The sequence below is a fragment of the Neomonachus schauinslandi genome, chromosome 5, assembly GCF_002201575.2.
Source record: "Neomonachus schauinslandi chromosome 5, ASM220157v2, whole genome shotgun sequence".
Classification (NCBI taxonomy): domain Eukaryota; kingdom Metazoa; phylum Chordata; class Mammalia; order Carnivora; family Phocidae; genus Neomonachus; species Neomonachus schauinslandi.
Genome location: NC_058407.1, coordinates 24,299,172 through 24,312,321, shown reverse-complemented (window position 1 = coordinate 24,312,321; position 13,150 = coordinate 24,299,172). Strand labels below are relative to the sequence as shown.

Here is a 13,150-nt window from a genome sequence, read left to right as displayed (position 1 = left end):
TTCAATCAGACATTGCCGGGCAGTGTTTGCAGGCAGCTTGCGGTTTTTGCTGAGATGAATAAAGAAGTCAGCATGAGAAGTTTTTCTTTCCATGCCCTGCACAGGAGGTCTGCCTTCCAGTTTGCTGCTGCAAGTGGAAGCTATGAACAAAGCCAGTCATGCTTTGGTTCTAAGCAACAAAATCCCACGAACAAAATGCAAACTTCAGTTCATGTTCTTTATCAAGCCTTTGTTCTAAAAAAGAGTCTCCTCCTGTGGCGCCTGGGTGGCTCAGTCGGTTAAGCGGTTAAGTGTCTGCCTTCGGCTCAGGTCATGATCCCAGGGTCCTGGGATGGAGCCCGTTGTCAGGCTCCCTGCTCAGTGGGGATCCTGCTTCTCCCTCTCCGTCTGCCCCTTAAATAAATAAATAAAAATCTAAAAAACAAAACAAAACAAAAACTTCCTGTTTCTAGTTGCCAGACTATAACCATCAGGAAATGGCAAATATTGTTCGAACTCTGGGGTTTTCACTTCTACATCTTCTAAGACAAAAGCCCACAGGCAGACTTGACACAGCCCTTCAGGAGGGAGCCCAGCTTCAGTGTACCCACTTACAGCATTTCTTCCTCTAAGTTTGCTGCTGAGATTCAAAGTCCTGACCTTTCAGTGGAGTTAAACCCTCACTCTGATGGCATTACCGCCCCCCCCCATATGATAAGGGGAGGACAAGCTTGCCAGACTTGCTAGAGCATACGTGGATGCTCTAGACGGGATGGGGTAGGTTATGCTGTGCCCACAAACCCCAAATCTCAGTGGCAATAAAGGTTCCTTTCTTTCTCATGCAAAGTTCAGTGAGGGTGGGATAGCTCTCCTTCTACTTGTAGCCATGCTGTCTGGACCACGTGGCCTCCGAGGTCACCACTGCAGGACAGAAGAGCTAGAGCACTTCACTGGATAATTTTAAGTAGGGCGACTATGCATCTCAGTTTCCCTGTGACACTCATAACATATACCTGTTGATTTGGAGAGATGCTTACTATACTTCCCTTTTACTCTCAGAAAGTGTCCCAGTGTAGGCAATAAATTAGGGTGACCATTTCCAAGAGCCAACATGGACTGACTGTCATAATTTCTGTTCATATCCTATTGGCTTCAACCTGATATGCAAGGACATAGAGAATTGTAGAGGGACGAAGTATGTATTTTAGTGAACACTAATAACTTCTAGCACAATAGGCATTTTACAGGAATGCCATGAATTTTTATATATATATTTATTTTATTTTTTATTTTAATTCCAGTATAGATAACCTGCAGTGTTACATTAGTTTCAGATGTACAATATGGTAATTCGATAACTATACATTATGCAGTGCTCGTCATGGTTACGTGTACTCTTACTCCCCATCACCTATTTCACCCACCCCCCCACCTCCCCTCTGGGAACCATCAATTCTCTATAGTTAAGAGTCTTTTTCTTGGTTTGTCTCTCTCTCTCTTTTCTCTTTGTTCATTTGTTTTGTTTCTTAAATTCCACATATGAGTGTGATCATACGGTATTTGTCTCTCTCTGACCGATTGACCTCACTTGGCATTACACTCTCCAGCTCCATCCATGTTGTTGCAAATAATGCCATGAATTTTTAAATAGAAACAATGCAATAACTGCAGCTATGAAGACTTTGTTGAGCAGGTAGGATATAAATATGATATTCTTATGAACAAAGCCATATCATTTAATCACCCATGCAGTAGGCTGAATCATGCCCTAATCCCCAAAACCTTTGACCTTGTATGACAAAAGGGCTTTGCAGATATGATTAAGTTAAGGGTATTGAGAGGGGGAGATTATTCTGGCCTATCCAGGTGGGCCCTAAATGTAGTCACAGTATCCTTATAAAAGGGAGGCGGAGGGAGCTTTGACAACGACAGGAGAAGGCGTGTGGTGACGGAAGCAGGACTGGCGTGGATGCTGTAGGGCCTACAAATCAAGGGCAACAGCGACAAAAGGCAAAGACACAGATTCTCCCTCTGTAGCCCCCAGAAAGAACCAGCCCTGCTGACACCTTGATTTTCAGCCGGTGAAACTATAAATTCCGATTTCTTATCTCCGGGACTGTGGGAGAGCAGATTTGTGTTGTTGTAAGCCCCTGGATTTGTCATAGGCTGTCGCAGCAGCAATCAGACATGAATATGCACATACCTTGTAAAGGTCAGCATCTGACCTCAGATTTCTGTTTCTAGTTGAGGTAGAGACTGTTATTATCCATATATTACATGTGAGAAATTTAAGTGACTTGCCCAGGTTCCCTCAGCTAGTTAGTGTTAGAGGATCTACACCCAGGCAGACTGGCTCCTCAGAACACGTTCCTAACCACCCTGTGGCACGGCCTCTCCCCTGCTGCCCAACTGTCCTCTGAGCACCGCCCCCCCCCACCCCCGCCTCACCACGTGCGGCCACCCCAGAAAGCCCCTGCTCCCTGCAGCCTCTCCTCCCGCTCCCACCTGACTACACTCCCCTGCTCCCTCCCACAGGCTCTGTGGCGCTCTGGACCGTTTTCCAGTTTTGCCTTTGGGAGGTTTTATGGAAGGTTCTAGGGCTTCCATATGGAATTCCTCAAGTAAAGTTAAGCTTAGGTGAAATTACTGAATTTCTTCATATTTAAGTTTATGGAAAGGCATTATTTGAGGAAAGAAATTGTTTCTGAGTCTTCCTCCTACTCTTTGTTTCCTTGTTCTTCTCCTCATACTTCAGAAGGGGGACTGTTCCTCAGGGTAATCAAATAAAGTGATTAATAAGAGTTATACTGAAAATGTATTAAGCTCGTCTTACTGTGACCCAGAAAAGCAGCATCTGGAAATTTGGTATAAGAATTCTTACTTGGTTATTACTTTAAATCTCCCTTTGGCTTGTATTAGTTATATACTAGTATGCTTTTTGCCATATTGCTAGTTGTTTAATGGTTTTATAGTTAACCATTGAATTAAATATTTGTGCCTGTCATGGCCCCTTCACTGAGCCACCCAGATCTCCCCTTCAGGACTGCGGAGCTCATTTTCCCAATGTGCTGACTGACAGCCCTCAGTTCTCAACCCTCTCCAGGAATTGCCTACAGGGAAAGGAGCTGGCCTCTTTCTTGGGGGAAGTCAGCATCCGATTACTGGTTGATATGGGGTGCAGAGACCTGACCCCCTGCCACAATTCAGAGCATCTCTGAAGGGTCATCCCAGCTTCAGAACCCCTGTGGTGTTGGCTGAGCCCTTCCTTGTGACTGCATTGCAGCCCATCTTCTCTCTGCTAATCCTGCAGTCTTCCCTTTTCCCATGGGTGTTGATCCCAAGAGTATTTCCTAATAAGCTTCCTGGAAGCTGAGTTCCATCTCAGAGTCTGTCTCCCAGGAGCCTGAACCTCAGCAGTGAGTTAAAATATAAAAATAAAATCCCTGATTGGTTATGAATACATGAATGCTCAATTATCCTTATTTATTGGAATTAGAAGAGTTCCAAAGGAACTAGGAAGCATACTCTGGCTTGAAGCTTATTTTCCAACGGAGAAGTAAGGAGAAAACATCATACACATGTCACCCAATCATGATTAAAACTACATTCTACAATGTGACTCCATAGCTCTTGACATTTTCTCTTGACCTCCATTTAGCAGTTAATTTACAGATGAAATAAACTCTGTAAAACAAAGACTCCAGCCCATTTGCAATCCTCAATAAATAAAGACTTCCTTTCTTAGAAAATGTATATTTTCAGAGTAGAAAAACAAGGACTCGGTAAAGCCTTAAAACTATCTTCTGAAAATATAGGGGAAGGGAGGGAAAAATGAAACAAGACGAAACCAGAGCCGGAGACAAACCATAAGAGACTCTTAATCTCAGGAAACAAACTGAGGGTTGCTGGAGTGGTGGGGGGTGGGAGGGATGGGGTGGCTGGTGATGGACACTGGGGAGGGTATGTGCTATGGTGAGCGCTGTGAATTGTGTAAGACTGATGAACTACAGACCTGTACAAATAATACATTATATGTTAATTAAAAAAATAAAATAAAAACTATCTTCTGAAAATAAAGGCAATGATGTAAAGTGATGTAATCACATATAAGTACTATATCAAAATTTATGCTCTTGCATCTCCACCGGGAATGAGAAATAGGCATTCAGTTTTATAACATATTGAATACAGGCATTTCCGTTAAATCCTCCCTCCAAGAAACTTTCACTCTTCCCCCAAGGCCCTGATTATAAGCACTGAGCCATTGGCCATGAACTTGGATCTAGCCTTTATGCCCCATGCACTTCATTGTTGGTTGCATAACTCATCCTTCCTGTACTGATTAGAGCTTTTGATATTTTAAAGGGGATTTGCCCTGTTTGAGACCCTTTATTAGTTCTTTATCTGGTGAAAAATACTTTCCTGGAGAGAGGGAGGGAGCAGCTGCTCTTTCTGCACAGTAGGGTGTCACATTTCAAAGACTCTTTTCCCTGGGCCTTAGACTCTTGAGCAGTTAGAATAAGCCTGATACGTACAGCCTGAACTTTTACTCTTTTTCTTAAAGATCTCTTTTGGCCTTACAGGATTGTTTTCTTACAGGATCTATTTTCTTAAATAGTTCCCTCTAAAAAGCATATACCCATAATGGAGATGTCACTGTCAGCTCTGTCGCTTTTCATCAAGGAGTGCCTCGGCTTGGCCTGGGAAGGGTGTGAAGGGCAGTGTATGCCCAATAGCTGCCAAGGAGGGGAGTGCAGAACGCCCCAAAGGCCCAGAGACGCTCAGAGCTGAGCACCGCCCTAATTTACATAATGCCAGATGTGACCGCTAGGTGGTTTTTCCTGACACCAACCAATTCTGCGATTTGCTGACCCCAGCGGGGTGTCTAACCATTCAATTCCATTAGCCTACACTCCACAGATGAAAGGCTTAATCCAGGACTGCCCCCACTTCTGATGCCAGCTACAAATGAAGTGCCCAGGCTAGCCACACTTCTGCTCCGCAGACTACAAATTTGAGAGTTCCCATGATATCCCCTCCAATTTGATAATTCACTAGAATGAATCACAGAACTCAGGAAAGTACTTTGCTTGCAATTATGTTTATTATAAAGGATACAACTGAGGAACAGTCAAATTGAAGAGATGTATAGGGCAAGATATGGGGGGTGGAGAGGGGCAGAGCTTCCATGCCCTCTCGGGGTGCCCCATCCTCCCAGCACATCAATGTGTTCACCAACCAAGGAGTTCCTTGAAACCTGTGGTTATGGGGTTTCTATGAAGGTTTCATTACATGGGTCCAATTGATTAAATGGTTGGCCATTATGATCAAACTCAATCTCCAGCCCTGCTCCTTTCCCCAGAGATCAGGGCCTACGGCTGAAAATTCCAACCCTCCAATCACATGGTTGGTTTTCCTGGTGACCAGCTCCATCCTGAAGCTATCAGGCCCCTTCCCTGCCATAGTCATCTTATTAGCAGACAAAGGAAAATTCCCAATGGCTTTAGGAGCTTTATGCCAGGACCCTGGGACAAAGACCAATGAATTAGTTTTTCTTACACCACAACTCTAAACTATGAGCATATCCTAAGATTGATTTTTCAATGTACACCCAGTGGATGTAGTCCCCCTCAATATATCTTCCCTTAGCGAGGCATTCTTCATGTAGTCCAATAAAGAGGCCATTGTTCAAAACATTTTTGGCATCTACTTAGATACAAGAAGAGAGACAGGGCCCTTGAATGTTGCCAAACAGTTTCTGGCCCGACTGAAACATTTGGGTTTCCTGCGCATGTAGGACAATGTGTCTGAGCATGAATTGTCCTTTCTTAAAAGGTGAACTCTCCTCAAGAGCTCAAGGAAATGCCATGCACAACCAAGTCTCCGTGGTGGCTCAGTGATAATAGCGGTGGTGGTGGTGGTGATCTAAGGAGAATCGGTCCTATTTTTAGATAGTATAACATTTGAACCAATTCTCTGTAGAAATGCTTTCTCTCCCATATCGCACCTTTAATTTCTAATTTTCTTGTTCTCTGCAAAATGTCTTTATAATAATGTTATTTCTTTAAAATTTAATTTAAAAAGATTTCTACCATCTTACCAGAATGACCCTTTGATCTCACATTATGTTTAAAAAAAGAACCCTTTTTTGGGTCATATTTAAAGTTTTATTAACACAAAATTAGAGTGATGGAAAAGATAATCTTGTTCTCAGCAAAGTTTGAAATTTCCCGTGGGCTGGTAGAGTTGTACACGAGCCCTTCTCGCCTTCTTAAGAGTTGGGTGCTATTTCTGGGGAGATAATACCTATTACTGTCGGTGGTGGGATTCTCTTGATCATATAAAGTACAGTGAAACCAAATCTCTGTAGCTCCCTCTCATCTAGAACTGCTATCTGATGGGTCACCAGTCATTCCTGATATTGATTCTTAAGTAAACTAGTATCATATTATCCTTCCTACTTTGGAATGCATGTTTTTCCCCAGTCTGAAAAAAAAAAAAAAACCCCAATAAATTGTTAACTTCGAAGACTCAAGGGATATATTGAGAAAGAACTATCACATGATATAGAAACTTACATGTGAGAATGCTGGATGAAAACAGCATTTGTTTTCCTGCCTTGAGGCTTTTAACCACTACCCCTGCCCCCACCCCCCCGCCTTGGCTCTGGCTCTCTGTGTTTGAAAGTCCTTGAAAGGAGGCAAAGTTAAATCCATCCATATCACAAGGCCCACAGTTTTTGATAACCTACTTACCAATTAAAAGAGCAGGCAAACCTGATTGAATAGTGGGAATTCGGTGTTCCCCCTCCCCTTTCTTCTTGGTCTTCTTGGTCACATAGAAGCAACGAAAAGGCAACTGACACTGTGCTGAGAGAGAAGCAAGAAGAGTTCTCAACGTAGGTGCTCAATAAAAACTCACTGGATTGAGAAAAACCATAGGTACTTTGAAGACTATATGATTTCTCTTTCAGTCAAGGAAAGTTATTGGAACAAAAGAACAGAAGTAATAAAATCTTTCATTATGATAGAATCTAGTTTTCATGCAGAAACTCATATAAAATATAGCATTGGCAGATAAACTTTAACTCTCCAGTGACTTTCAGAACTCCCCCAGACAAGCTCAAGTCCTGGCAGTGAACCCCTTCAGTGCGCCCCAACTTGATTACCTTTTTTCCTTTCCTCTTGTTATTTCCAACTTCTATCCTTTCTAGGCAGAACCATCACCGTTTCTCCAATGTTGCCCCTTAAAGCAGAACCTACTTGAACTAATTTACAGTCTGTTTACCTGCCAGGCTCTTTTCTTCCTTTCTCTCCACAAAGTCTTTCTTGATCCATGAAAAGGAACCGGGACTCCTTGGTACCTTATCCAGGATAACTCAGACTGAGAGCTACTTACAGAAGACATAAAAGACTCCCCCATGATTGTACAATTGCCAATCCTGTCTCCATTGAATGGCCAAAAAAAAAAAAAAAAAAAAAAGATTCAGTAATTTCACCTAAGCTTAACTTTACTTGAGAAATTCCATATGGAAGCCCTAGAACCTTCCATAAAATCTCCAAAAGTCAAAACTGGAAAAGGGTCCAGAGTGCCACAGAGCCCGTGGGAGGGAGCAGGAGAGTGTAATCAGGTGGGAGCAGGAGGACAGTCTGCAGGGAGCAGGGGCTTTTTGGGGTGGCCACACATGGTGGGGGGGGGCTCCGAGGACAGTTGGGCAGCAGGGGAGAGGCCGTGCCACAGGGTGGTTAGGAACGTGTTCTGAGGAGCCAGGAATATAGATCCTGGCTCTGATACGTACTAGCTGAGGGAGCTGGGGTAAGTCCCTGGAAGTCTCTGAGCCTCTGGGGCACCTGGGTGGCCCAGTGGATTAAGCAACTGACTCTTGACTTTGGCTCAGGTCATGATCTCAGGGTGGAGAGATTGAGCCCCAGGTCAGGCTCTGCTCAACGGGGAGTCTGCTTGAGATTCTCTCCTTCTCCCTCTGCCCCTCCCCACCCTCAAATAAATAAATCAATCTTTAAAAAAAAGTTTCTGAGCCTCATGGGGTATTCACATTATAAAACATTATGTGGGCTTACTTTAAATGTCCTGGTATCAAGATTGAGTAGATACAAATCAAGAAACATGTTTAAAGAAATGCTTTACCTGTTAAAAAAAAAAAAAAAAAAAATGCTTTACCTGTTAACTCTATCATTTTATTTGAAATCTTATAAATCCTAATTTGTAAAATCTTGAACTCTCTGGGAAAAGATATAACTCTGACTTCCTAAAGCATTCAGATTCCCTTAATGTTTATAGCACTGATGTACTTTGGGTGTGAGATAGATTTCACATTTTCACCTAACTCAACATTTTTTAAAACTGGACTCCATGTTTTTGATGATAGTGGCTTTTTAATTTTACTGTTTAACAAAATAAACTTTCATAAATTGCCTGGAACATGTTTAGGTGGTAGAATTTTTAGGAGTAACAGGACTCTGTAGCACTTCTAGGAATCAATATTACTTTGAAATTTTTAGCTATTGCAATGAGACAAGAGAATAAAATCAGTAACATAAATACTAAGAAATAACAAAGTTATACTTATTTGTAAATGATATAACTGCAAAACCAAAATGTAAGGGGTTTTAAAATGATTAGATTAAGAGAATCTGATAAAGTAGCTGATATAAAAATTAATAACTGTCTACTAAGAATAACCATTTTTTTAAAAAGGTTTTATTTACTTATTTGACAGAAAGAGACACAGTGAGAGAGGGAACACAAGCAGGGGGAGTCGGAGAGGGAGAAGCAGGCTTCCCACGGAGCAGGGAGCCCGATGTGGGGCTCGATCCCAGGACCCTGGGATCATGACCTGAGCCGAAGGCAGACGCTTAACAACTGGGCCACCCAGGCGCCCTAAGAATAACCATTTTTGACGAAGATTTTATTTTTAAGTAATCTGTATACCCAGCATGAGGTTCAAACTCACAACTCTGAGATCAAGACTCACATATACTCCACCAACTGAGCCAGCCAGGTGCCCCAAGGACAATCACTTTAAACAGAACTTTTAAAACTTTAAAACATTCACAATAATAACAAAACTATAAAATGCCTAGGAATAAATTTAACAAAAGTAGTAGAGGACGTAAGTAAAGAAAAGAATGAATTTTAGTAGTAGACATTTTTACAATGCCATTCATTAAATAAACCTTACCTTTTTTTCTGAACTGAAAAGTCAATTAATCATATGTTTATGACATCCTGTCATCATTTCTAATTAATACTGCATGGGGATTCTCAGCCAGTGAAGTAAAGGAAGAAAACAAAAAGGTATAAGTGTGAGAAAGGAAGGAATACAATTCTTATTATTTATAGACATAGAAAATCCAAAGTAGTCTTCAGATAAACTCTTAGAATGAATAAGTGAATTTAGCAAAGTTGCTATATGCATATGAATGTAAATGTAAACTTTATTTCTATATAGCAGGCAAAAATTATAAATGAAAGATTTGAAAAGCTATTATTTACTGTAGTATCAGGAAATTTACACAGAAATGCAAAGGACCTGGAATAGCCAAAACCATCCAAAAAAAAGAACAAAGCTAATGGAATTACACTTCTAGTTGTCGAGTCTTATGAAAGAGCTGTAATAACAATGTGGGATTGGAGTAAGTATAGATATAGACCAATGGAACAAAATACAGTCCAGAAAGAGATCCATGCATATTTGGCCCAATGGTTTATGTCAAAGGTGACTTTGCAGTGCAGTGAGGCAAGAACAGTCTTTTCAACAAATAGATCTGGGTCAATTGGGTATCCATACAGCTATATATTTCTGGTTGAAGTGCTAATTATCATAACCTATTTGGAAAGTAATCTGGCAAGAAATGTTAAAATGTAAAATGTAAACACCCTTTGACTAAACCAAACCATCTTGGGGAATCAGTAGAACAGAAATAGAAGCATCTATACCCAAGGATGTATATGAATAAACAAACATGTACAAAAACTAGAAACAACCTTTATGGTGATTGATTGAACAATAGGATGCGGCCATCCCATGCATTGTTATGTAGCCATTAAAAAGAATATGCTCGACAATGATGATAATGTGTAGCCTTTACTGTGTGTTCATTGTGTGCTAGGCATTATTCTGAGTATTTTATATGTATAAACTCATTCCAACTTGTAACAACAATGCATTGTAATAATAATTGTAATAACAATATTATTTCTGTTTTATGGATGACCAAGTTAAAATTCAAATAGATCAAATATTTTACTCAAGCTCACATAGCTGGTATGTGGTGAGGTCTGAATTTGAACCAAAGCAGTCTTACTCCAGAACACACACGCTTAAACTCCATGTAGCTATTCTGCCTCCTTGAATTGATTAAAGAGGGATTTCTCTTACATACTGGTAATTGAAAGAGCAAATAATGGGAAACCTAGTTATCCTATTTCAAAAAACAAAGGAAAGAAAAAAGGGAAAATAAAAAACCCACATGAATATACATTCATCAGAGGATTTTAAAAGTCTTGGAAAGATACTCCTCAAACTGGTAATACTTATTACTTCAGGATTGAGTGAGAAAGGAGGACATTATTAATTTTTTTTCACCTCTTTATTATGTTAAGTTATAGAAAGCACTGGAATACTTTGGTCCTGTTTTAATCCAATGAAGTAAAGAAAAAGAAATAAAAACCAGCCTCCACTTTTAGGTTCACTGTGTTTTCTTAAGAATAAAAGATTCGTTTAACAATTTGACAAGAAATTAATAAAACTTGTCTTCTAATTTCTTACCAGAATTTAGGGCCACAAGCATCTAATCTGTTGTGGTCATTCTACATGACATTTGCTCATTTATCTTCCAAAGTATCTAGATCTGCGTAAAGTAGGTCCCCAGGAAACGTTAAAGTTCCTTCCTATTTATTATTCTCTCCTTCCTGCTTCTCTCTGAAATGACCAGTGCTGTGGTCATAAAGGCAGTCTTATTTTCCATCTTTCATTCTGTTCAGGTGACTGAGACTGGACTAGTTCTCAGCATGGTAACCCAGTGCCTCTTCCAGAGAGAGTGAGCGCCAAACATACTTGCTTCACTGTGGCAAGACTTAAGCTCAAAGACAGGGAGATTTGTCCACTGGGCAGCCTGTTATGGAGGAAAGCATTTTGTTAGGAATGGGGCCAAAGTCCTACCTTTAGAATCATATACAGTGATTATAGGGATGCAAGTAGTCCATATTTCTAAAATATCTACTGTTTTATAGGCTAATCTATGAATCTTAATAGGGTCTAAAATGATTCGTGTGACATTTTAGCCATGCAGAGATATGAAACTTGGCATTTGGCCTTAGGCAAGAGTTAAATATCTTTCACATAAAACCATTATATGGAATTGGTATTTGAATGTTTGAGAACTTTCCTTCAGCCAACAGTTTGAAACGATGCATTTCATGAACACTTTCTGCTTTTTCTCAGGTCCCATTTGATATCTCGCTGCCATCTATATTCCATCTTGAGAGACTTTTTGACCTTGCTAATGGTTGTATCATATCAGGAGGAAGCCTTTTCAACTGGATGGTGTCGATTATTCCCTAAACGTTCTTTACATGTTAACTAACCTTATAAAGGATTTAATTGATGTTCTTTTTCTTGGTTTGAATACATTTTTGGAACTGTCTTCTTATAACAAGCAAAATAAAATGGTTTCTTACATAAGCTAAATTTCCTCAAAAATTGTAGTTTTGAGTGATGTCTTAAATTGTATCTGAATTAAATGACAATGCTGCTGCAGCTTATTAAAACCATCTCACAGAACTATTCCTAAAAGTATGAATAGTGTGCCCGGTGCAACTATTCCCATGTTTATACAGCTCACGTGTAGGTTGTCTCTAGATGCATCCACAGAACGAGATTGGATTAAATCAGTGGTTCTCAACTGGGGGCAATTTTGTCCCCAGGGCACATGAGGCAATGTCGGAAGAACTTTGATTTCTATAACTGGGAGGATGGCGCTAGTGGCCTCCAGAAAGACACTATACTGCAGTGAAAGAGAAAGAGAGAAAAGAACAAAATACTTTCCATTGAATTCAGAAAAAGAAATTGCCTGATGACCATACCTTCATGTGAAATAAAGTTTGGGTCTTGCAGAAAACCGTTAGGATAGTGACGGCTCTTATGTGGTGAGGGCTTCCGAATCCTTTGACCAGAGACTGTAGTTTATAAATTTCTCTTGTGGGAGAGAGGATGCTTTCAAGGGTTTTGTGTTTCTCACAGAGAAAGCTTAACTTATGGGAAGTTTAGCCACCAGGGGCAAAGAAGCACAACAAATTACCTACACATTTAATAGGTGTGGAAATACAGCATCACTCATAACCAAGGCCATTCACTTCAACCTAATATTAATTTCCAAGGAGTGTACATGCATGCCTCCCACTAGTAAGTTTTTACTAACTGGGTGCTTTTCATTTTTCTTTGTTTTAAATATTAGTGGATATAAAGTCATATACTGTTTTATAGAACCCTAGAATAATGCCTGGCACATAGTAGAGGTCTATAACAGTAGAGGTCTTGGATGGATGGATGGATGGATGGATGGGTGGATGGATGTGACCAGGTAAGATGGCACTATGGGGGTATAAAAGGAGGGGGAGGGAAGGTATCACCACCACCTCCACCATCACTACCTCCACCATCACTGCCTAACCTTTCTGGAGCATCTACCATGCTAGACACTATATTATTATATACTTCATATGCATCGTCTCCTTCTGTCCTCACAAGAATTATGACCATGATGCACATAGAATGACTGACCCCATGTTACTGATAAGGAAACAAAAGCATAAGGCAATTAAACAATTTGCCTAATGATCACAGTTAGAGGTAGAACCAAGATTTAAGTTTGGTTCTCTCTGACTGGAGAACTTAAACTCTTCATTGCTACACGGGCTTCCCCTCTCTTGCACCCATCCCACTGCTCCGGGAAATTTGAAAGTCAAGGAAAAGGAGGACATAGCTGAGCCTCAAGCTAAAACTGGAACACCTATTGTCTGCTGTAGGAGCAGATTTTTTTAAATGACTTGCGGACCTGAGGGGATGCCCCCAAGAAAACATGGCGGCCGGAGTGGGGGGGGTGGGGTGGAGTCCCCATTGTCATCCATGCCAATATACTGGTTTCCTCTG

The 13,150-nt window shown here is 40.7% G+C and overlaps 1 protein-coding gene across 1 annotated transcript in view; it reads left to right on the top strand.

Annotated features, from left to right (window-relative positions):
- CFAP54 (cilia and flagella associated protein 54) overlaps nucleotides 1-11,563 on the top strand; it is a 294,732-nt gene extending 283,169 nt beyond the window's left edge. Inside the window, 1 exon segment of the mRNA XM_044914733.1 lies at nucleotides 11,444-11,563. Within this exon segment, the coding sequence (XP_044770668.1) occupies nucleotides 11,444-11,563 (120 nt within the window).
- Nucleotides 11,564-13,150: the final 1,587 nt, after the last annotated feature.